Source organism: Vombatus ursinus, unplaced genomic scaffold (assembly GCF_900497805.2).
Source record: "Vombatus ursinus unplaced genomic scaffold, bare-nosed wombat genome assembly UNPS02004677.1, whole genome shotgun sequence".
Taxonomy (NCBI): Eukaryota; Metazoa; Chordata; class Mammalia; order Diprotodontia; family Vombatidae; genus Vombatus; species Vombatus ursinus.
In genome coordinates this window covers 1,057,404-1,082,209 of record NW_020944455.1, presented here as the reverse complement: position 1 = coordinate 1,082,209, position 24,806 = coordinate 1,057,404, and the positions used below count along the sequence as shown (strand labels likewise).

Genomic DNA, 24,806 nt, shown 5'->3' with positions numbered 1-24,806 from the left:
CATAAAGATAATGACTAAACCAATGGGATTTGATGATGTTACCAAGTGAGAGAATGTTAAGAGAAAAGAATAGAGAGCCTAGGACCCAGCCTTAGAGGTACAACTATAGTCAGGTGCTATGATACAAATTATGAATCAGCAAAGGATATTGAGGAAGAGTAAACAATCAAGAGTAGAATCAAGAAGGCAGTGTCATAAAAACTCAGGAAAGTAAGAGTATTCAAAATAAGAGGGCTATTAATAGTGTCAAATTCTGCAGAGAGGTCCCAATGGATAAGGGTTGAAAGGAAGCCATTAGATTAGGCAAGTAAGAGATCAGAGGTAACTTGGGAGAGATTAGCTTCAGCTGAGTGATGATGAGATGGAAAGCCAGATTACAAAGAGTTTAGAAGAGAGTGGAAGGATAGGAAGTGGAGGCATTGGATGTAGTTGACTTTTTCAGGTAATTTGGCTGAGAAGGGGAGTAGAGATATTGGATGATATTGAATCGGGATGGACAGATTGAATGAAGATTTTTTAAGGGTAGAGGAAACTTTGCTGTGTTTGTGTAGCAGGGACGGTACACATTGCTAGGGGGGAAAGGAGGTATATATAGGGACAATCTGCTGGAGGGGATGGGATCCAGGGAACACATAAGTGGTTAATCATGGTAAGGAGAAAGACTGGCTCTTTGTAAGAGACTGAAGTAAAGGAAGAGATAGTGGGGGATAAAACCAGAAGGATGTGAAAAGAATATGAAGGGAGAAGAGGGAGGTAAAGGCTCAATTTTCTCACTAAAGATTTAGGCAAGATCCTCATTTGAGAGGGTGGGGAAAGGGGGAGCCATGGGAAGCCTGAGGACAGAAAATGTTTGAAAAAGCCACTGTGGGGAATAAAATAGATGATCCAAGTCAAAATGCTCTATTTGCCACCAGCTCTTCTATTTGTCTTCTGCTTTCACCCACGCATGTCTCCTGTTACACTTTCAGGAAGAAATCACTTAATGGTCCCTCTTGTTACTTTGCTGTTGTTGTTGCTAACCCCATGAATGTCTTTCCTTTTTTTCTGGAGTAATTTATTTCATCACCTGTGCCTTCCCTGGTCATTGTAGTTATTTACCTTGTTGTCTGGGGTGTTTGCAAAGCAAATAGTTTGCTGAGGTATAGTTTTCTTCATAGGTATACTGAAAACGCTTTTTCATTGAACAGTTTGCAGGATAGGTCACCTTGGGTTGCTTCTTGAGCATCTTTGCTCTCTGGAACACATTATTCCATTTCCTTCTATGGTTTCTGATGGATGTAAAATAGTCTTGTATTATTCTAGTTTTCTTTCCTTCTTATTTGAAAGTGTTTCTCTTGGTTGCTTACAAAACTTGATGTTTATCATTGAAAAGATTAAAGTTAATGACTTGGAGTCTTGGAGATTACAGCACAGGGATTTTGCTGGAGTTGATCTGTGGATTCTTTCAGTTGGCACTTTGCTTTCTCTGTTCAGGAGTTCTGGGCAGTTTTCTTGTATTATTTCTTGAATCGTGGTGTTCAGGTCTTTTGACTAGTCATGTTCTTCTAGAATATCTATAATCCTTAAGTTGCCTGTCGGCATGCTCTCTTCAACATCAATACGTTTTCCTTGCATAGAGATTGTTTTCTTTTAATGTTACTGCTTTTTGCTTCTCTTCTTTCCAGACTGTCTTTTACCTCTATGTATTTGCATTCACAATCATTTGTTCTCTCTTGTTTCTTTCATAAGATTTTCCATCATGGATTCCAGTTTTTCTAATCTGCTGATTATTTCTGCTGTGCAGGGAACAAATTCTGCTCTCAAAATTCTTACTTCTTTTAAACTATTCAGTAGAATCCAGTTGTGGTCCCATGCCCTTTCAAGAATCCACAGGGCCCTCTGTCTCATTCATTTTCCTTTTATTTTTTGGCAGATTTATTCACAGATGCCTGGACTTCCTTAACTGATCTGGAGGTCATATTTCCTTCTGTTATTAATACCTTCCCTGTTGGTTTCTCTGCTGGTGCTCAAAGTCTTTTCTTCATCTTGAGATCTTTGGTAATTTCAGTCTTTTCCCCCTTATATTCTCCTATTGCTCTCTTTCTGACTCCTTTGATTGCAGCTTCCCTGGAGGCCTTCTCCTATGTTAAGCAACTCAGGCTTCACTGGCCTTGGTCTCTGTCCCAAGTGACTACTAGGGAGACCGAACTTATTACAGCTGCGTGACATTCTCCTTTGCTTCAGGCCTGGTGGAGCCAAGCACATGCTGGCATTCTGCCCCGGTTCCCTCTGTTCCTCAGTTCTCTGGCTGAATACTGTTACAGGACAAAGTCCTGCCACACTACAGTCCCAGGCACAGCAAGCTTTTGGATTTTGATCTTTCCTAGTGCAATGAGATGGAGGTGGTGGGGAGGGGGGAGCAGAGTGTAGTGGCTGGTTGGGGTGGGGGTGGGGTGGGGAGAAAGCGCTAAGTAAGCAGAGATTAGCCTTCACTTCTGTTCATTGATCTGGTTGTTACCTAGTTAGGATTCTTGGTGTCTCAGACCATGCAGACAGCTGCAATTTCTTTATCTCTTGCACATAATTACTATCTTTGAAAGATCTGAGAGGCTGTGAAGATTGGAGAAAATGTCTAGTCCTCCATCTTGTTGACCCACGAGTTATTGTTGTTTGTCATATATGGCATCTCATCTCTCATGTCCATATTTCCGTGACCCACACCTGGAATATTTCATCTACACCTCCATATTTTGAATTGGCAGCTTCATCTAAGGCTCAGCTCAATCATTACCTCTAACATAAGGCCCTTACTGATCTCTCCAAATGCCTGTACCTTCTCCATTCCTAAAGCTAATTTTACTAGTTCTATATGTTGTATTAACTTATCTGTATGTGTATTTTCCACCAATAGAATACAAGATCCATGAGGACAGGGGCAGTTTTGGTTTTATCTTTTTATACCTAGTGCCTGGCACACAAAAGGTGCTTAATAAATGCTTGCTGAATTCATTTAGTTGAAATGGGGAGGAAATGGAACAGAGAGAACAGTTAGGATGGTACTGCCCTAATTCTGGTGTGTCAGGACAAGGGCCTGGAGAGATGCACACACTCAAACTCCTATACCATGTTCCACAGAGACAAACAACATTGCAGGGTTCAGTTTCCCTGGGCTGGAGAGCAGAGGTTCGGCAGATGGTGTTGGACGAGAGGCCTCCAATGACTCACAGGGCTCACCACAGGGAACAAGGAACAGCACTGTTACTTGTATCGTTATAAGCAACTGGGAACAAGGAACGGCACTGTTCCTCTCTCTCGGTGGATTTGGTGAAATGCCCAGGTGGCAGCTGCTAACAGACGTGTCTGAATGGGATCAAACAGCTTACAAACTGGCCTCTTTTCACAAGACCAGACATCTGCTTCAAGAGAACCATAAGGACCCCACCTCTCCATGATTTTTGCAGATTGTAGGAATCGTGCCTGGCCATTTTCTTTCAGGTTGTGCTCTGCTTGGTTGATGAGGACATTGGTAGCAAGTGGGAACTGCACCATTAGCAGCACTATCACCATCACGGCATCACCACAATAATACCAGCATCACTGTGATCTCATGACCACTGTAACAATGATATCTCTAGCACCATCACCACTACCAACACTCTATCAATGTCCCCATCACCACCACATCAGCACCACATTATAATGCTATCAATAATGCCACAGTTGCTGTCTCATCACCACTGTGATGATGCTCTCAGCAATACCCCCACCACTTTCACCTAAGCACCATGATCACTGTCACATCACCACTGACAACACTATTAGATTAGGACTGCCATTGTTGTCAACTTAACGCTATCAAGAGGAACAACATCGATTTGACATCAGAACCACCAAAACTATCATCGCCATCACTATTGTCCCTGCCACATCACCACCACCACAACTACCACATCACCACTGCCATGTGGCATCAGAAGCACCAAGACTACTATGCCAGCACCGCCATTACTCCAACATCAGCATCATTATCAACGGGAACACCATCACTGCAACACTGGCATCACCATTCCTGTCATATTAACACTATTGTCACTGTTACAGCAATACTACTGTCACTACCATATTACTACCATCAATGCTATAACCTCTATATATACTATTTATATATAACACTATAATGTCAGTACCATCATCACTGCCCCATCAGGACCATCTTCACTGTTATATCAACACAACTATCACTGGCATCACTGCCATCACTATGTGACATCAGAAGCTCCAAAACTGTCATCACCATCACTACCATCCCTGCCACATCACTGCCACCATGACTACCACAATACCGCTGCCTTGTGCCATCAGAATCACCAAAACCACCGTATCAGCATCACCCTCACTCCAACATCAGCATCATTGTCAATGGGGACATCATCACCGCACTACTGGCACCACCATCCCTGTCACATCAACACTATTGTTACTGTCCCACCACCTCCTCCAATGCTTTGTTACTGTCCCATCACCACCACCAATGCTATCACTGTTACATCAATACATTCACCAACAGTATGACTGCCACCTCACCACCACTATGTGTCATTGGTGCCACCATCACTGCCATATTCCTATCACCATCATGGTCACATCACCACTACTGTCACTGTCACACTAGCATGAGTATCACTGTCACATCACCACGCACCCCACTGTTGCTGTCACCATTACCACCACCACCATCACCCCTCCATCCCTAGGACATAAACATCTTGAGGGCAAGAACAGTGTTATCTTTTCATACCTAAGGCAATGGCTGGCACATAAAAGGCACTTAAGAAATGCTTGCCGAGTTGATTGATTTGAAGTGGCAAGAAACTGGAAACAACATAGTTCAGATGCCACTGCATTAATTCTGGTAAAGTGGAGCAAGGATCTGGGGAGGTTCACACACTCATAGCCCTACACCATGTTCCACAGAGACAGATGCAAACGCTGCAGGGCTCTGCTTCCTGGGGCTGATCCCCTAAGTAGGCACAGTTCTGGGTATAAGCTAATGCCAGGATAAAGGGCTGAAACCAAAGACCGTGACTCGATTATCTAGTCTAGTTGTCTTCCATGCAAAGTCTGGTGAATTAAGAAATGTCCTCCTTACTGTTGTGGCTAAGTTGGAAAATTATCTCATGATTTCTCCTGGCTTCGCCACCAACTTATCATTGGACAAGTTGCTTTGATCTTTTTGAGCCTTGGACACTAGAATCATTGCTCACACTTCTCCAGTGTTTCATAGTACCTCTGTGAGGCAGAAAATGTAAATACCATCATCTTTGTTTGACAGATGAGGGAAGTAAAGGCCAGAGAGGACTGACATGCCCAAAGTCACAGTTGGTAAGGAGCTAGTACTGAAGACACATGGCCACTGTTCTCTACCATGCTACTCTAAGTAAATGGACCATGCACCATGAGGGAGGATTATTATGGGAATTACCTAAATGAAGGTAAGGAGGTTTATAGTTAGGGAAAGTCAAAGCCAACTGTTCCCCCTACCCCTACTCCAGCACCAGCTCAGACAGCTCCAGCCACAGACCAGCATCAAGAAGCTATGGCAGTAGCTGGTAGAGGGAGATGCATGCTGGGCTGGAGAGCAGAGGTTCGGCAGATGGTGTTGGACGAGAGGCCTCCAATGACTCACAGGGCTCACCACTGGGAACAAGGAACAGCACTGTTACTTGTATCGTTACAAGCAACTGGGAACAAGGAACGGCACTGTTTCTCGCTCTCGGTGGATTTGGTGAAATGCCCAGGTGGCAGCTGCTAACAGACATGTCTGAATGGGATAAATAGCTTACAAACTGGCCTCTTTTCACAAGACCAGACATCTGCTTCAAGAGAACCATAGAGACCCCACCTCTCCACGACGTTTTTTGCGGATTGTAGGAATCGTGCCTGGTCATTTTCTTTCAGGATGCGCTCTGCTTGGTTGATGAGGACTGTTGAGCGTTCTAGACATTGGCGGCAATTGGCAACCTGCTGTGCCAACTTCCTCAGCTTCATCACCTTCAAAAAATGAGTCAAGTGAAAAAGGGAAAATATGATGCCCTCCATTTCAAACAACCCAAATGAAATGTAATCTCTGGGGAATCCCCAAAGTATGATGCCTGTGATCAAACTGCTGACTACCCGCCACTTCTATCTCTTCAATTTCTCCATCATCTACTTGCCCCCTGCTCCTCCCATCAACCTAGCTGGTCAAGCATTCACCCAGCATGCCATGCATTCTCACCTATTTACTCCTTTATGTGAATGCACGTATGTATAATATCTGTATGTTCATGTATCGTGCTTTTAGTAACTTCAGTGCCTGTGAGAGTTAAAACCACTCCCCCCAAGGCATAGTCATCTTATGTCAATAATGAACATTTCATTGGCACATGGCTTCTCTCACTGTATGCAGAGTATGAGCACAGAGTCACCTACATTGTTACTGTCGGATCAAGAAAAATAAAATCACATAGACTCAGTCTCAAAACATCACTCCCATTTTGATATATTCATAATGTGTCAGCACCATTATTTTCATTATTCAGGCTAAATACCTGGAAATCACTTTAGACTCCTTTCTCTCCATCTTTATGTTTCTCATATCTATTATCCCACCTTTTCTTTCTATTATCACCACCATGAGCTGAATTACGGCCCTTTTGTCCTCATGCCCACGAAAGTAGCTTCCTAAATGGTCTCCCTGATGGAAGTATCTTTCAGACAGATTATAAAAGATATACTTCCTAAAGCATTGCTTTAAAGCATTGTGCAACTCTCCTGCTTAAGGACTCATGATGGCTCCTCACTGCCTATTGGATGGAGTCCAAACTCCACAACTGTCTTTCACAGCTCTTTATAATCAGTCCTCACCTCACCTATCCAACATAATCACTCACTGTGTCTCAACTGGCTCCTTCCATTAGAGTTAGGCCAGTCTCTTGTTGTTCCCCATAGATATCATACTCATTCCCACCTCTTCACCTTTGCCCGTGCTGTTTCCCCTGCCAAGAATGATCTCCCTTACTCTTTTCCACCAGCCCAAATGTCCTTCCCAAGTCCAACACAAAGCCTTCCCCAATTAATTTCTAGTTTCCTCTTCACTTCCTGATTCAGACATATTGCCTGTGTGACATGGGGCAAATTAGTTAACCTTTAAGGGCCCCCAGAAGTTCTCTGAGAAGGTGCTGACCTGTACTGATAGAGAATTTCTTCATCTGGGAGATCCCTATCATGAAATCACAGGACCAGTCACTATCTCTATTTCTTACTAGCTGGATCATACAGTTTAGCATTTGGTTACATTTAATTAAACACTTTATTATATGCTATCTTGCATTATATTCTAGCTTTCCTGTGGTTTAGTCTTTTCTCTCCTTGAGAGCTGAGACTATAAATTTCTCTTATATGTCCTATAGTGCACGTCACAGTGCTAGGCTCACAGGAGACATTCAATAAATGCCTATTTAATTGAACTGGGGGGGAGCTGTTTGTCTTCAATTTGTGAAGAAAGCCCCAATTATTTCATTGTGGCAATAAGACTCTCATCATCAGACTCATGGGCTATTGTTAATAATAATTGTTATTATTATTATTGCAATAGTCCACAGAATAGTACATCTCAAAGAATAACAGTAGGATAGTGATTTTTCCCAAGACTGTTTCATAGGATTCTGGATTTAGAGCAGGAAGGGACCTTAGAGGTCATGTCCAACCACTTCATTTTACAAACAGGTAAAGTGATTTTCCTGTGATATGTGTCAGAGGCAGGATTTGAACCCAAGGTCTTCCAGATTCCAGGTCCAGTAATGCTATGCACTCAACCATTGAAAAAAAATGAGAAGAAAATTAAACTAACTTGAATTTCTATGGCACTTTCACGTTTACAACAGCAGAGAAGAATGCAGACGTGGTTGGTGCTGTTAATATCCTCTTTGGCCCTCCCAGCTGGCAAATTCTCCCACTCCCTTTCATCCTTTGCTCCTATTCCAGAATCTGTGAGCCAATGAAATTCTAGTATCGTCATCAGTTTAGAACTTATTCTCCAATTTATGGGAATCCTGTGTCTTATAGACAGGTGGAGAACATATATTCTGGGCTCAAGTGTCCACTGGGGGCATGGCATCATACAAAGAACTGCTACTTTTGAAGCCCAACCCTTACAACCCATCACCTATTACTTATAGCAAATGACACTTGAAAGGGTGACATCCCGCCAACTCAATGAAATGCCATCCTTCACCTTGGTCTCTTTTATTTTGACTGCAATCGCCTGCTTCCGCTGCTGGATGATCTCCATCAGCTCATCACACTCTTCCATGAGCTTGGCCTCATGCATTGCAGTATTCACCTGCCAAGAAAGTCCGTGATATTATACTGTGAAACACAGGGAGCCAGCATTGGACGCCCTGCTGTCTCTGAACAATTTGGACTGATAGCTAGGCACGTACTTCTTTACTTCTGAGGTATGCTCCTCGAGGAAGGGACATTAATTTGGGCACTGATGAGTTCAAAGCATTTAGAACATCATTGTCAGGTCATGATGGCTCATGCATGGCTGGGTAGAGGGATGGATGAAATGTGGAGATGCTATTTCCAGTGGCCAACTCCCGCTAATCTGTCTTTTCCAAGCCTTTTCTAGGTGAAGTCATGTTGCAGAAGGAGGATCCTCATTTGGATACATCAGGATTTGAATGTAATAAACTTTAGATGGCAATATGTCCTGATCCCAAGGTCAAAGGTCAAGGGGATGGGCAGGGGGAAGTAGCAATAAGGAGCTGACATTTTGACCTGCTCTTCCTCTGTCTTTCATTTTTTACTTTCTGTAGCACAACACAGGTGAGGGGGCATATAGAATAGAGGCTGGCCAAGGGGAACAACATGAGAAATTTGTAGGCTAGAAGTCAGTGGGAGAGCAAGAAACAAGGCAGAAAGGAACCCAGCCCCATCCTATTCCACCTAGGGTGGTCTTCTCCTCCTCTGTATTTTTTGGCCCTCAAGGGAGCTGGAAAAGATTCATATAGGTTTCTGAGACTACACATTATACCACTCCTGCCAATGGTAAGGGAAGGGGTATTTCTTCATAGCAGCCTTCTAGGATAGACCCATCCTATGTCATGGAACTGCATGCTGAAGGTAGGAAGCATCCCTGCAATGATTCCCAAGTCAATTATTTGATGGCCCCACTGTAGCTCACCATGTGCAACTCTTTGGAAATCCTAAAGCCCTAGAGATGTTCCTACATAATCACATGCTCACTCATCTGGCCACCTTTCCACTCACATGGTCTTTTTTGACTCTCCTAACCATCCAGCTGGTTTTCTTTCACTTCTTGTCCCCATCTTCCTCCTTTAGATTTGCCTTAATTTATTCCCACAATCCTCATAGGATCCTTATAGGATCGAAGCTGCAAAGGACCTCAGAAGTCATCTACTCCACCCTCCTATTTACAGATAAGGAAACTGAAGCATAGAGAAGAGAAATTATTTGCTCAAGGTCACACACACACAGGATCCTAAAGCTGGAAGGGACCTTAGAGACCATCTAGTTCAATCTCCTTCCTTTTACAAAGGAGTGAACTGAGGCCAAGAATGTCAAGGGAGTTGCCAAGGTGACACGTAAGATCATAGAGGTGGAAGGGACCTCAAAGATTCTAGTTCAACCTCTTTATTTGACAGATGAAGAAGTAGGGGCCAGGAAGGCTGTGACTTAACAGCAATCACGGCATCATAAATCTAAAACTGGAAAGGACCTCAGGGACATCTAGTCTAACTCCCTTATTTTATAGAAGAAGAAAGTAGGACCCAAGGTGGGAAAGTGATTTATCCAAGGTCACAAAAGTAGTAAGATCCAAAGGTGGAGTTTGAACCCAGATCCTCCAACCCCAGTGCTCTTTCCACTGTAGCACAATGCCTCCCTCTCACCTGTTGTTAACTATATAGTGTGGCATAAAGTTCCTGGCGGGGGGGGGAGGTACAGTAATAGCAGGACCTCAGGCTAGTGAAGCAGGAGGCTCAGAAGAGGAGTCCCTTCAGAAGAGGAGAAGAGGCTGAGGAGGCCCTGTTCCATTTAGTAGCATGTGGGGTAGTTCTACATGCAAGTACAATCACTGTAAGAGTCAACTCTATGTTAAAAATGGCAGATACTCAAAAGTCACAGGCTTAAATGAATCTAACCAGCCATGGCCTGTTTGGGAGCAACATTTCCTGTAGCAGTCAGGGCAAACATGAATTTTAATCCCCAGTCCTTTCTCAGACTATGGAAAGGGTATCATATCAACACTAAGTCAGAAAACCAGGTTCAAATGGTACCTCTGATGCTTACTGTGTGACCTTGGGCTAGTCACTTAATCTCCTTCCCTCTGCCTTAGTTTCCTCATTTCTAAAATGAGAGGGCTGTGGGGCAGCTAGGTAGTGCAGTGGACAGGGCACTGGCCCTGGATTCAGGAGGACCTGAGTTCAAATCCGGCCTCAGACCAGACACTTGACACTTACTAGCTGTGTGACCCTGGGCAAGTCACTTAACCCCATTGCCTAGCCAAAAAAAAAAAAGAAAAAAAAAACAATAAAATGAGGGGGCTGGACTAGATGGCCTTCAAAGTCCCTTATAAGTCTAGGATAATATAAATTCTATCTTCTATACCCCCCCCAAAAAAATCCCACCCCTGACACAGTTTGTTCCTCACTGGGTCCTATTCCCTTTTATCTGCCCTAATTTCTCACATTCCTTTCCTTGTTCAGTTAGATTCTTATTACTAAAGTGGGAAAAGCACTGAATTGTTGAGTCCAGACACCTTGGTTCTAGTCCTGGTCCTAAGTAGCTGTACCACCTCGGGTGAGTCCCTTCCCTTCTCTGGCCCTCAGTTTTGCTCCAGTTGTATTATGAGGAGGCTGGACAGGAAACATCCAAGGTCTCTTCTACCTCTTAAATTCTGTGTTCTATCTTTCTACATACTACGTGGGTGGGGAACCTGCGGCCTTGAGGCCACATGTGGTCCTCTAGGTCCTCAAGGGCAGTCCTTTCACTGAATCTGTAGTATGTAGAAAGATAGAACACAGAACTGAAGAGGTAGAAGAGATCTTGGATATTTCTTGTCCGGCTTCTGTTCCCCACCCCTGATATTACATTGTGACATGCCTTTACTTACATGGGCATGTTCTAGGTGAAGTTCACAGGATGAAGTTTATTGACTCTCCTCTCTAGTCACAATCATCTCCTTTGTGGTCGTATATACTTTCCTAGGTTAGACCCACATTCCAACCCTTACCCTGCCAGTGAATGTCCTTTATGTTATGCTTCCTACTGTGATTTAGCCCCCAAGTGGTAGAGCAGAACCTTATACTTGAATTCTTGATCATTCTCCATTTCTGTTTGGCCTTTCCTTCTCTTTCCATCCCTTTCTCACTAGGGAAGAAGTCAGGAAGGTGAATAAGAGTATCTCCAATTGCCTGCTAGCTACATCATCTTAGACAACCCACAAACAACTCAAACTCAATTGTCCATAACCAAAGTTTTTCCTTCCTTCTACCCAAACCATCTTCCTCATGAAGGACGGATCCGCTAGTTCTGAGCTGGGCCAGAATCCCATCTGCCACCCAGAGCACCACTGTTCTCTCTAGTTCTACTTTGTAATTTTTACAGGCAACTATGTGAAACATGTCCATACCCAGAGTCCCCGACCTCTGCAATGAAATGCATCTCCTCATCTCTGCTCTGGGGCCAAAATTGGTCCTTACAACAACACAGTGTTTGGCTTTGTGCCCGTATTGTTTTTACTTATCTCACTGTAGTCACTATGGTTAGCTTTTCTGGTTCTTTTTACTTCACTCTGTGTCAGTTCACATAAGTCTTTTCATGCTTCTCTATATTAATCATTTCCGCTGTTTCTTATAGCATGATAAGATTCTTATTACATTCATGTAACACAATTTGGGCATCTAATTTTGTTTCAAGTTCTTTACTACCATAAAATGGGCTGCTATGATTATTTTGGGGAACATGAGGTCTTCCTTTTGTCTTTGATCTCTTTGGGGAATATGCCCAGAAGTAGGATCTTTCGGTCAAAGGGAATAGATATTTTAGTCTTTTTTCCCCTTTAATTATAATCCTAAATTATTTTCCAAAATGGGTGGACCAAAACACAGCTCCACCAATAGTATATCAGTGTGTCTTATCTTCCCAAGGCCCCTCTAATATTCACTAGTTCCATCATTATCATCTTTGTCCATTTGCTGGGTAGGAAACCTCAGAGTTGTTTTTATTTCCATTTCTTTTATTATTAGTGATTTAGAGCATGATTTCATAGGGCTATTAGTTGGTAATTCTTCTGAAAAATGTTTGTTTATATCCTTTGATCGCATCTTTCAAGGAATGGCTTTGGGTCTTACATATATGCGTTAATTCCCTATATACCTGGAACAACAGAGATATTTGGTACAAAGGTTTGGGAGTTGCTCCCTCCAATTGACAGTTTCTCTTCTTATCCTGGCTGCATTGATTTTATCCTCAGTCCCAAAACAATATGTAGTGCTGCAAAAATCACTTCCTCCTCTGGGCTTTAGTTCGCTCATCTATAAAATGAGGAAGTTGTACCAAGCTCTCCCTGTAATCTTTTTCAGCTTTAACATTCTATGGATGGCTTTGTGATTCACGGAGGAGAGACAACTGGGGCAGAATCCTGAATGAGTTACAGAATTTAGATATGCCTAAAGGAAAGAAGGAAGCATTCTGGGCAGGCTGAATCCAGTGATCAAAACTGCAGAGGTGCCAATGTTCAGGAAACTTTGGGAAGACAATCAATTCCAAGCATTTATTAAGTGCTTACTATGTGCCAGGTACCATCTTAAGTAGACACTTGTTTAGTTAGAACGGTAGGCTCACATGGGGGAAGTAGCCGTGCGGCGGCAGGAATATACAATTAGAATATTAGATGAGACCTGTAAGTGGCAGAAACATACAGTTAGAATATTAGATAAGACCAGTAAGGTCCTTTAGTCAAACTTCTGAAGTCAAAAGTCTGAAGAAGGCTGGAGCCTATATGTAAATATTTATAATGATGTGCCTCTAACTGTTTATAACTGGGTATGCTGATGCTGGGGGCTATGGTGCAATTCATATTTTTACAATCATGTGCTGCTTTATGGTGTCAAGAAAATGGATCAGAGTTCAATATGTTCCCAATGTTTCCAGAACATTTAATTACCCTTTACTGTCCAAAGGCTGATACCTCTTACTAGTAGGAAAGAACATTAACATGATGCTCATTCTCTCCTGATTATTATAGGCCACATCTCAGTATCACTTCAATGGTTTAAAATGTGCTTTCCAAAAAGTAATTAGTGTCAGTATCATCATTCCCATTTTATAGTTCAAAAAACTGGGGCTAAGAGAGGTCAAGTGACTTGGTTGAGGGTCACTCAGATAGGAACTGGCAGAATGGGGATTTGGACCTGGGTCTTCTAAATCAGAGTTCACTAGAGGTTCCATGTTACCTCTCAACTGCTAAAGTGTACAAATATAGTTAAAACAATGAAAAAAATGCAAAGGGGGTGATGCTAAGAAGGGGTTACAACCATGATCTATCATATATGAAATGCTAGAAATTGGATAATAATAATGCCAGCTAGCATTTATACAGCCCTTTAAGGTTTGCAAAGCTCTTTATATGTTATCTCATTTCTTTCTCATTTACATATGTATCTCATACTTTGTATTAGAAGTATGGACATCATATGGGAGTGCTGCTAAAGAAATGGGCTAAAGAAAAACCTAGGAAGACTTACATGAACTGATGCAAAGTGAAGTGAGCAGAACCAGGAGAACATTGTACAGAGTAAACAGCGATACTGTATGAAGATCAACTGTGAATGACTTAACTATTCTCAGCAATACAATGATCCAAGACAATTCCGAAGGCCTTATGATGAAAAATGCTATCTAGCTCCAGAGAAATAACTGATGCAGTTTGAATGCAGATCATAGCATACTTTTTCAAACTTTATTTTTCTTGGGTTTTTTTTTTGGTCTGTGTTTTCTTTCACAACATGGCTAATTTGGAAATACGTTTTGCATGATTGCACACGTATAACCTATATCAAATTGCTTGCTGTCTTACGGAGGGGAAAGGGGAGAGAGGGAGAGAATGCAGAACTCAAAATTTCAAAAAATGAATGTTAAAAATTGTTTTTATACATAATTGAGGAAAAATAAAATATTATTCAAAACATTGGCTAAAAAAATTCACAAAGTAGTCCATTCACTTATTCTTTTAACATTTCAATGAACATTTGTTAAATGCCTATTGTGTATAAGGTAGCACCATGCTGGAAATATATCAGGGGATATCTGTTTTCATTCATTAAGGAACAACCAGTGGCATTAGGTCACAACCCATTCATGTCATCTCATCCTACGCAACTCTTGCCCATGTCTTTAGATAAATCTACCACAAGGACTCCATCCAACAAAGCAAGGGCCCTACATTATGTGGCTATCAATGCAGGATGTGGGCTGTCCGTCTGTCATCCCTCACTCTCAACAGCTATCATGGAATCACAAATTTAGAGTTGGAAGGAATCTTGGAGGTCCACTCTCCTCTTTTTCTGGATGAGGGAACTGAAGCTAAAGATATGAGGTGAGGGGGCAGCTAGATGGCACAGTGGAAACAGCACCGGCCCTGGAATTCGAATCTGGCCTCAGACACATAACACTCACTAGCTGTGCCCCAGTTGCCTCACAAAAAAACAAACAAACAAACAAAAAAAAGATAAGGTGACCTGTCTGAAGGTTACAGAGGTAATTAAGTGGCAAAGACGAGATTTGAACTCAGGTTTTCTGATTCCAGGTCCAACACTGTTTTCTATCATAGCATACTGCTTCTTAGAAGTACCACAGAATCTCAGTACTCAAAGGACTGTAGAGGCCAGAAAGAAATCAATAAGCATTTATTAAGCACCAGCTATGTGTCAGGCACCGGGGAGACAAACAATGAAACAATCCCTCACAGAACGTATATTTTAACATGGGCGACAAGTACACTTATACATATATACTGAATACATACAAAGAGAATAAAGATGAATTAATACAAAGTGTAAACACAAATAAATAACAAAACAGTTAAATACAAGGTAGTATGGGAGGGAGGGTACTACTAGTTGGGGAGGGTCAGGGAAGGCTTCGTGTTGAAAGTGGTACTTAAGCTGTGTTGAAAGAAGAGTGATTCTATGGAACCAAGGTGAGGAGGGAGGGCATTCCAGGTATAGGGGACAGCCAATGCAAAGGCAGAGAGATGGGAGATGGAGGTCATGTGTTAAAACATAGGGAAAAGGTCGGTACAACATGGAAGTAACATCTAATGAGGCTGGAGAGATAGGCTGGGGACAGATCATAAAGGGTTTAAAAACTAAAGAGAAGAGCTTATATCTGATCCTAGAGATAAAAGGGAGCCACTGTAGTCGACTGAGTAGGGGAGTCACAGGAAAATTACTTTGGTAGCAATATATGCGATGGATTGGAATGTGGATAGATTTGAGAAGGGAAGGCCAATCAGAAGGTTGGTGCAATAATCTAAGCAAGAATGATGAAGGCCTGAAATAAGGTGATAGGGGCTGGTTGTTCCTTTTCAGTCTCCTTTGCTGGTCAAACTACCATATCATGGCCCAAACTGGGTGCTCCCCAACATTCTGTGTAGGCTTGTGTGATAGCCATGTGAGTAGAGAGAAGGGCTTAGATACAAGAGATGGTGTGGAGGTAGGAACAACAAGATTTGGCAATGGATTGGATATGTGAAGTGAGAGTGAGTGAGGAGCTGAGGTCAATGCTAAGGTTAAGAGGCCAGGAGACTAGAAGGATGGTGCTACCTTCGGCAGAAACTGAGAAATTTGGAAGAGGGAAGATTTGGGGGAAAATGATGGTGAATTCAGTTTTGGATAATGTTGAGTCTGAGATGTTTCTGGGACATCTGGTTTGAAATATCCAATAGGCAATTGGTGACGGAGAATTGAAGCTTAGGAGAGAGACTGGGGCTGGATGTATAGATGTGTGGATCATCTTCATAGAAATGATAGCTAAGCCCATAGGAGCTGATGAAGTTGCCAAGAAAGAGCACAGAAGGGCCTACATAAAACCTTGGGGAGCACTCACAGTTAGGGCCACGATATGGCAGCTTGACCAGCCAAGGGGATCGAGAAGGAGCAGCCAGGCTGGAAGGAAGAGAAAAAGGAGAGCATAGTGCCATGAAAACCCAGACAGGAAAGAGCATCCAGGAGGAGAAGGTGGTCAACGGAATCAAAAGTTTGAGAAGGATGAGGCCTGAAAAAGGACCAACAGATTTGGCAATTAGGAGATCATCAGTCATTTTGGAGAGATTGGTTTCAATTGAGTGATGTGGTCAGAAGCCGGATTGAAAAAGATTAAGGAACAAAATGAGAAGTAAAGGTAACAACTACAGACAGTTTTTTCTAGGGGTTTGGCTGAGAAGGGGAAGAAAGATATAGGATTCTCAATTAAGGGGATGGTTGGGTCAAGTGAAGGTTTTTTAAGGATGCGGGAGATATGGGCTTGTTTGTAGACAGCAGGGGAGGAATGAGTACATAGGGAAAGAATGAAGATTAGGGGACAGGGATCATGGTAGAGAAGAGAGGAATGGATAAGGATTGAATCTGCTAAAGGAGACAGGAGAGGATGGGATCAAGAACACATTTAGAGGGCTTGGTCTTGGCCAGGAGAAGGGCCAGCTCATCGTCAAAGATTGAGGAAAAGGAGAGAACAGGGGATTGGGATATTCAGGAGCTTCGATAAGAGGATGCTCACAATAAATGGTCTCAATTTTCTGTCAAGAGACCAGGTCCTCAGCTAAGGAGGGGGTGAGGGGTGTGAGAGGCTTGAGAAGAAAAGGGAGTCAGAGAGTGAATCAATGAGGGAGGAATAAAAGACTACCTTTGCTGCAGCGTGGGAAATGGACAATCTGAATTTATAATCCAGTCCATCTAACTTAACTTCCATCTGGACAAGAGCCTATATCTCTCTTTCCTCCCCTTTTCAGCCAAATTCCTAGGAAAAGTCATCTACAATTGTTACCTTTACTTCTCACCTTGTTCCTTAATATTTTTCCAATCTGGCTCCTGACCTCATCACTCAATTGAAACTGATGTCTTCAAAGTCACTGATGATCTCCTAATTGCCAAATCTGTTGGTCCTTTTTCAGTCCTCATCCTTCTGAACCTACCAACTCCACTGATCATCTCCTCCCCGATAATCTCTTCTCTCTACTATGCCAACAAGTGGTCCTTCAGCCTTGGCTGAAATACTTCCAGTGAGGGGGAGCCCATCACCTCTTGAGGCAGCTTATTCCACACAAACAGCCCACTTCTTCGGGTTTTGCTTTTCTTGGATAATCTCTTTTACGATGCTTCTGGGACACAGTTCTTGGTTGGTAATAAGCTACAGCCCATCTACATCTGCCATTTGTCTCTCTATTACCCTTTGGGAAGATATGAAATGATGGAGGGCAATGCTACTACTACCACAAAATATGATTAAGAAGATATTAAAAACTATCAATTTATATGCCTAATTTTATCATCTCTATAAAATATTTATAAGAATGGTCTCCATGTGTACCAAGGGCACCTTTAACACCAATGAGCAGGGAACATTTGGCTTTTGCAAATTATACTTTATAAACAGGTATGTGTACGGTCACACAACTGATCAAAAGTGTAAATACAAGATTCCACTGTGCTAGTTTACTGGGCATAAAAATCACTTGATTCAGCAGAGCAGCATCATCATGCACAAACTCAAGGGCTCTCTGTTACCTTCAGGCCCCAACTTACCTTTCCAACCTTACCTCCCACAGAACATCTAAACCAAACTTCTGGTAACTCTCCAGAACATCCCTGGTGCATCCCTACCTCCAAACCATTCCTACATTCTTCTCACTTTGAATGCCTCAGTTCCACTCCCCACCGAACCTCTGCCTACTCGTATCCTGTATATCCCTTCACAACTCAGCTCAAGTCTCACCTACCCTGGAAGGGGCTCCCCAATCCCACCCCACATAGAGAACTCCTTATTCGGAATTCCAAGAGCATTTCCTTTCCATACTACTGAATTGACACCCAGGCACAAACTATATTGTCCACTAACTTTTAATATAGGCATTGTTTGGTTGTCCAACTAGATTCATTGAGGCCATGTGTTTCTCACAGTACCTAGTTAAATGTCTCCTATTGATTGGCCTACCCTGAAGCCTGCCCATCCACTCATGACCAACATGAAGTATGGAAAGGCAGAGCCTACTGGACAAGTTGGGGAGTCTTCCCCAGTGACCCCACCCTGAATTCCACCACCCCTCCAAATCCAACCAGGATCTCTCATTTCCAACAGCAAGGACCTCTAGAGCTTGCCATCAGCTTGGCCACTCAAGCCTGCTCCCCATCCACCCTTCAGTGAAACCTTCCTGTCACATCTGCTGTCTCTCCTCCATGAGAGCAGGTATTACCTCACTTTCCTATTTGTATCCCCAGGGCTTAGCACATAGAAAATGCTTAAGAACTGCTCCCCTATTCTAGCCCATTGCACATCAAGAAGAGCTAGATGAATATTTTTCCAAATAGCAGTGGAAAAATCAACATCAAAACCTCGAAGTTGGGGGAGGGAGCCTACATAAAATACATCTGACATTTATTTAAGTTTCCACTTTGATAAGATGATGTGAGAAAAAGAGGGCATCCCCAAATAGAATAGTCCCTGGGTAGCTCAGAGTTACATGTTCCAGCGGTTACCATTAATGAATGGGTGCTTCCAATGCAACCTCAGTATTCAGTCTCAGTATTGGCCTACTGGCCAAACTCCTGGAAGAATGAATCAGTGAGTAAGAAAGCATTTATTAAACATTTGTTGTGTGCCAAGCACTGTGCTAAATGATGGGGATCTAACTAGGAAAAAAAGAAGAAGCCAGTCTGCTCTCAGTGAACTCACACGATAATTGGGGAAGGTTTAGCTAGAAGGTGGACCCCCTTATCTTAAAGTCCAAAGTCCACCTTAAAGCCCAAATAAAGGGAGCAGAGGCAAAAGATTCAAGAGAAGAAGCATCAACTTTAAAATTGAGCCAGAAAGGAAGATGGGGAGCAGCAGAGATAAAAAAAAGGGTCACTCTAGAGGGGCGCTCCACAAACCATGTCCCATTGGTCCAAGGTCTTGCCATTATTAATACTCTTCCCTTCAAACTATTTTAGAATGAGAATTCTGGCACAGTTGGGCTTTGGCAACCCTGTGAGATCTTCACCTCCTTTCTGTGCTGGGGAGATTCTAGTTGGTGGCTGCTATAGAGACCTGTGGCTTTCCAGGACCAAGGGGAAAGATCCAATTGAGAAGAAAGGCCAGAGAAGAGATGCCCTCGGTGTCCTCTTTGCCTGGTTACTATGTTAAGGGGGAATCCGGGAGCGCTTTCAACACACTGTGTACTGAGACTAATACTAATACTTCCTGCCTATGAGGTTTTGCTTTGGGAACATTCATGTTGGGAGTGGTTTCTGTCGATGAATTGGTAAAATATTTACTTGGCATTCTAGAGGCAGCCTGGCACAGTGCATGGATTGCTGGTCTTGGGAGACGGGAAACCTCTAGGTTCAAATATTGCTTCTGATACTTAGGAGAGAGCTTCATAAGCCTGATCAAGTCACTTACCTCCTAAGGAGCTTCTGGAAACACAGGCATTCACAGAAGAAGGTTCCACACGTAGAATTCCCCAAACTTACAAAATCACAGATCCTTTGGGTACTTCTTCGAATATTAAAATACCCAAATGGATCTGTGATCCCGTCAATATGGAAGTTCTTCCCAGCGATGGAGAATCTAATTCAGCCATGCTTGTCCATCTTTTGCGTAACGCTTTTCCGTGTCTTTCCAAAAGTTCATTACAGCAGTTCCACTCAGTGCACCAAAGGCCTTCCTTGCTTTCTCCTGACCTTTCAGGGGTACCAGTGGCGTGCCCTGGCTATTCACCTTTTCATCCCATACTACATATTCTATTTTAAGTAAATTATTTTTGCTTTCACCATGATTTCAGATCATGAGATTTCAGACTCAGTGGGTCAGGGCTCTAGAGTAATACTGTGAGTAGTTTTGAACCCAAAGCTGGGAAGGTTCTTGGGTAGCATTTTGGGTCACTGTTACATTGATATGGGGTGTGGATGGAGGTGAGGAAAGAAACAAATTATACATATTTAGCAGAGTTGGGAAAGACAAAACTGCAAACCAAAGATACACCTTGAAATTAAAACCTCCTCCCAGATTTCAGAAGAGGTCAGAGTCAAGCAGGGAAGTACTGGTACTACTGTGCTAAATTTTTAAGGGCACTTTAAAAAAAAAAAGCTGTACATAATAGAGATTCATTATCATTTCACATATAATTTTTCTGTTCTTTGCATATGGAAATGAACAAGTCTGTTGATAAGTGCCAAGTTCATAATAATAATTAAAAAGATTCAAAACCTCCCCAAGTGATGAGATAGCCCAGGGACCTTGAGATTAGTGCACGATGTTTTCTGATAGAGAGATTATCAAAGGAAAGGTTGTTTCCGTGGCATGAATAAAACATTTCTGGGTGCAGACAAGCTGCTGGATTTTATAGGGCTCCAGTTTCTTTGTTTACACAGATGTTTCACCTGCTGGCTAAAGAGCAGCCCAGCTTTACCGTGATGACCTTTTATCTCTTCTTTGATAGCTGGTTTGTCAGAGGGCCCGAGAGTCTTACCTGTCCTTTTTACATCTGGATGTAGCCGGGACAACTAAGCAGTCTCATGAAATCTATCCTCCCTGAAAACACCACTACAGCCATTCTGGCTTTCTGTAAATCTACTTGAAAAAAAGAAAAAAGACGTATGGAACAAAATCCTAGCATCATAAGGTCAAGGCTCTTAGAGCTAGAAGGGATGTCAGAGGCCATATGGGTTAAGCCCCAGGAAACTGAGGCCCAGGAAAGGGAAGGTCACAGAAAGATCATAGACCTAGAGCTGGAAGGGAACTCAGGTCATCTATTCTACCCCCTCCATTTTACAAAGGAGGAAATTGAGGCCCAGGAAGGGGAAAGGACTTGTCTACAGGGTCATAGATCTAGAACTGAAAGGGACCACCTAGTCCAACTCTCTTATTTTACAGATGAAGAAACTGAGGCACAGGAAGGTGAAGTGACTTACTCAAAGTCACATATTAATAAATGGAGCAGCCAGGACTCAGACCAAGTAGGCCCAGATGAAGTCTTCCAGATTTTCTCTTATACAACATTCTGAAAGCTAATGATTTGGGGGGGGGGGGGGGGGATGGCACTAGCAAGTTAGGTTTAAATTTATGAATCTGCTTAATAGATGACTGGAATTCTACCACTGGAGGTTTCCCCACCATTTTTATGGTTGTTATTTTCTTCTTTTTAATTCATCATTTCTCAATACACTCCCTCTCCAAAGCACTAAATCCTCTCATAACAAAGAGAAAATTAAGCACAATCAACCAGCGAAGCAAGTAAGTCCAACAAACACCGGCTAGCTTCTGTACCCACGGTCCCCCAACATCTCCACTGAGAGGAGGGATGTGGGTTGGAGTCTGTTCTCTGGAACCCAAATTGTTCACTGCATCTCATCTAAGCTCAGCTGCCTTTTAGGGAGCTTTTACTTTATGGTATTATCATCACTTTCTTTGCTTTTATTTCAGTTCTTAAGCTCGTCGACCTCAAGGAAGGGTCCTCAGAGGCCGTCAAATGCAAACCCCTCCTTTTAATGGAGGAGAAAACCCAAAGGCCAGGGAAGTTCTTTTAAGTCTCCCCATAGCTCTCTGGCTTCCTCATTTTTCATTATTTATTAGGTTGAAATTATAACCCTGCCTTTAGAGATATGCCACTGAGACAGGGGAAGACCCAATGGCTAGAAAGAACGTGAGTCACTCTGAAAACTCAGATGGTTTTGAAAGGGACTTCCTTAGTGAACTTGAAGGCAGCCATGACGAGAGTTAAGATGAGGATTTTGGACTCCATCATGGCTGACAGAGCAAGAATGGAGTGATGGCCAGTTGCCTTTGCTCACTTGGGAGCCACAAGTTGAAGGCAGGGGAACAGTGGAAATTGAGAGTACAGTGAGGCAGGGAGGAGATCAAGCAGAACAGCAGACCTGTTATTCCCTAATGGGGGAAGCCACTGTCTGTTTACCTGTCTGACCACTCCCTGTTTCCCCTCAGACCAAGTGGGAGGAGGAGGAGAGTGAAGAAAAGCCATTGGCGGCAGCCAAAGCAGTTGGCATTTGGAAGTTTTATTTTTTTAATTGGTTATTCACATTACTATGTTATTTTAAACGGCTATTAAAGCCATAAGGCCATTTACTATGAGTTTGTCTCGCTATGAATGTGTGGAATGGGACTAAGAGAGAGGAACTTAATCCAAAAAAAAGGACAAGAGAAGTTTTCCTTAGTAAAAGTTGAGGTGGGAGTGGAGCCGTTGAGAGGAGATCTGTTATTATCATAATTTTCCAGAGTGTGTCTAAGCTCAGGTCATACCCCACGCTTTTTCCTTTTGAATTCTGAGATAGAGTGACTTATAAAACAATATGGGCAGCTAGGTGGCACCACAGTGCACAGAGCTCTAGGCCTACAGTCAGGAAGACTCACCTTCCTGAGTTCAAATCTGGCTTCAGACACTTACTAGCTGTGGGACCCTGAGCAAGTCACTTCACCCTGTTAGCCTCAGTTTCTTCATCTGGAAAATGAGCTGGAGAAGGAAATGTCAAACCAATCCAGTGTCTTTGCCAAGAAAACCCCAAATCAGGTCACAGACACAATTGAAACAACTCAACAAACGACAGTAAAAGAATTAGCTATAGTGTGTGGATTTACCCAGGTTTTGTTTTTGCCTCAGAGCACCCTACAAAACGGCCACTTTCTCTCAGGCCCCACTCAACCAGATGACCTCAGTCCTCCATCCCCAAGGGAGAAACAATACCATTGCATTACAGTTGTAGGCCACATTTGTTTGACCACCCCCTAGTTGAAGGTGGCCCACTTTGTTCCAGATTTGTTTGGGTTTTTTTTTTTAATTTCCAGAGTATTGTTAAGAATACTTGTTAGACAGAAGCCTTTTCTTTGTCATGGATCTCTTTGGGATACATGTTCAGTAGTGTGGGAATTAAATTCTTGGAGTCTTAAAGGCTTTGGGAGTCCTCTAAGAATCCACTATTAAAGTATAAATGTAAAATTATCTATTGATTTTTTGCAGATGAATCAATACTTTACTTGAACACCGTTAGAGAGTTGACTAAAAATTAATTGAAACAATACTCTTAGCAAAGTAGCAGGCTATAAAACAAACCCACACAAGTCATCAGCCTTTCTTTACATTATCAACTAAATGCCACAGAAAGAGCAAGAAAGGAATTCTATTCAAAATAACTACAGATTATATAAAAACCAGGGTGCCCCAAACGTCTGAGAGCAGTTTTAAGCTTTTGGGACATTCTCCCTTGGGGATCTCATCTTCCAAGAAACACACAGAAATTATATGACTAGAAGTACAACACAATCTTTACACAAATAAAGACAGACTTAAGTAACTGGAGAGATTAAAGATGACAATACTACATAAATTAGCTTACAGATTCAATGCCATAGCCATCAAAGGAGCTCCTTTATAGAACTAGAATAAATAATGATTCATCAGGAAGAATAAAAGGTCAAGGGAAATAATGGAAAAAAAGGAAGGAAAGGGGCCTAGCTATGCTACAAAGCAATAATCATGCTATCTATTTGACCCTGCTTAAAAAATACAAAATTTGATCAATAAGACAAGTTAGGTACACAACTTGCAGAAGCAAATGATCACAGTACTACAGTGTTCAATAAAGACAATGACGCCAACATCCTGCGGTAGAGCACTCATTATTTGGCAAAACATGCTGGGAAAACTAGAAAGGAGTTTCCTGTCAGAAGTTAGGTTTAGACTAACATTTCACACAATATGTCACAACAAACTCCAAACGGATACATAACCTGGACACAAAAGGTCATATCATAAACAAATTAAAGGAACATGGAACTAGGAATAGGGGAAGAATTCTTGATCAGTGAGGGACAGAGAAGATCAGTGGACATAACATGCAAAACTTTGATTACATAAAATTCAAAATTTTTTGCACAAACAAAATCAATGCAGTTAACATTAGAAGGCAAACAGTTAAATGGGGAGGGGGAGGGGGAAATACTTGCAGCAAACCTATCCAAGATATATAACGAATTGATTCAAATGTATAAAAATAGTCAAAATATATGAACAGGCAGTTCTCAAAAAAAAAAAAAGAAAAGAAAAAGCAAGCTTCTCAACAACTGCATTTGTAGTTATCTTCTCACTATGGCCCTACTCTCCGACCATCTCCACCGCAGGACTCTAGAAGACACAGAAGTGATGGACTAGGAGTGCAGACTGAGATAAGCAGTTACAGACAGAGCCAATATGTGGATTTGTTTTGTTCTGGTATTAGTTATTAAAAGAGAGGATTTTAATTTGAGGGGAAGGGCAAGTTATGGGATAGGAAAGAGGAAGAAGTGACAATGATGCTCAAAAAGAAAAGAAAAGAAAGAAAAGAGTATCAAGGAAACATTTCAAAAAATACACTGAAGAAAACAGAAGGTAGTTTAGAAAAAGACGGCCAAGTAGGACATTTTAGGAACTATGTTAAATTGTCATAGACTTAAAATAAAAATAAGCTTCTCTCTCTCTCTCTCTCTCTCTCTCTCTCTCTCCTCCTCTCTCT

At 42.3% G+C, this 24,806-nt stretch overlaps 1 protein-coding gene across 2 annotated transcripts in view; it reads right to left on the bottom strand.

Annotated features, from left to right (window-relative positions):
• The window catches only part of MID2 (midline 2), a 99,272-nt gene that overhangs the window by 30,840 nt on the left and 43,626 nt on the right, over positions 1 to 24,806 (bottom strand). For both annotated transcript variants that reach the window (XM_027839082.1, XM_027839086.1), the window contains exons 4-5: positions 8,255 to 8,362; positions 5,882 to 6,030 (exon numbers count right to left, since the gene is read on the bottom strand). In XM_027839082.1, coding sequence (XP_027694883.1) covers positions 5,882 to 6,030; positions 8,255 to 8,362 — 257 coding nt within the window. The remainder of the gene's footprint in view (positions 1 to 5,881; positions 6,031 to 8,254; positions 8,363 to 24,806) is intronic.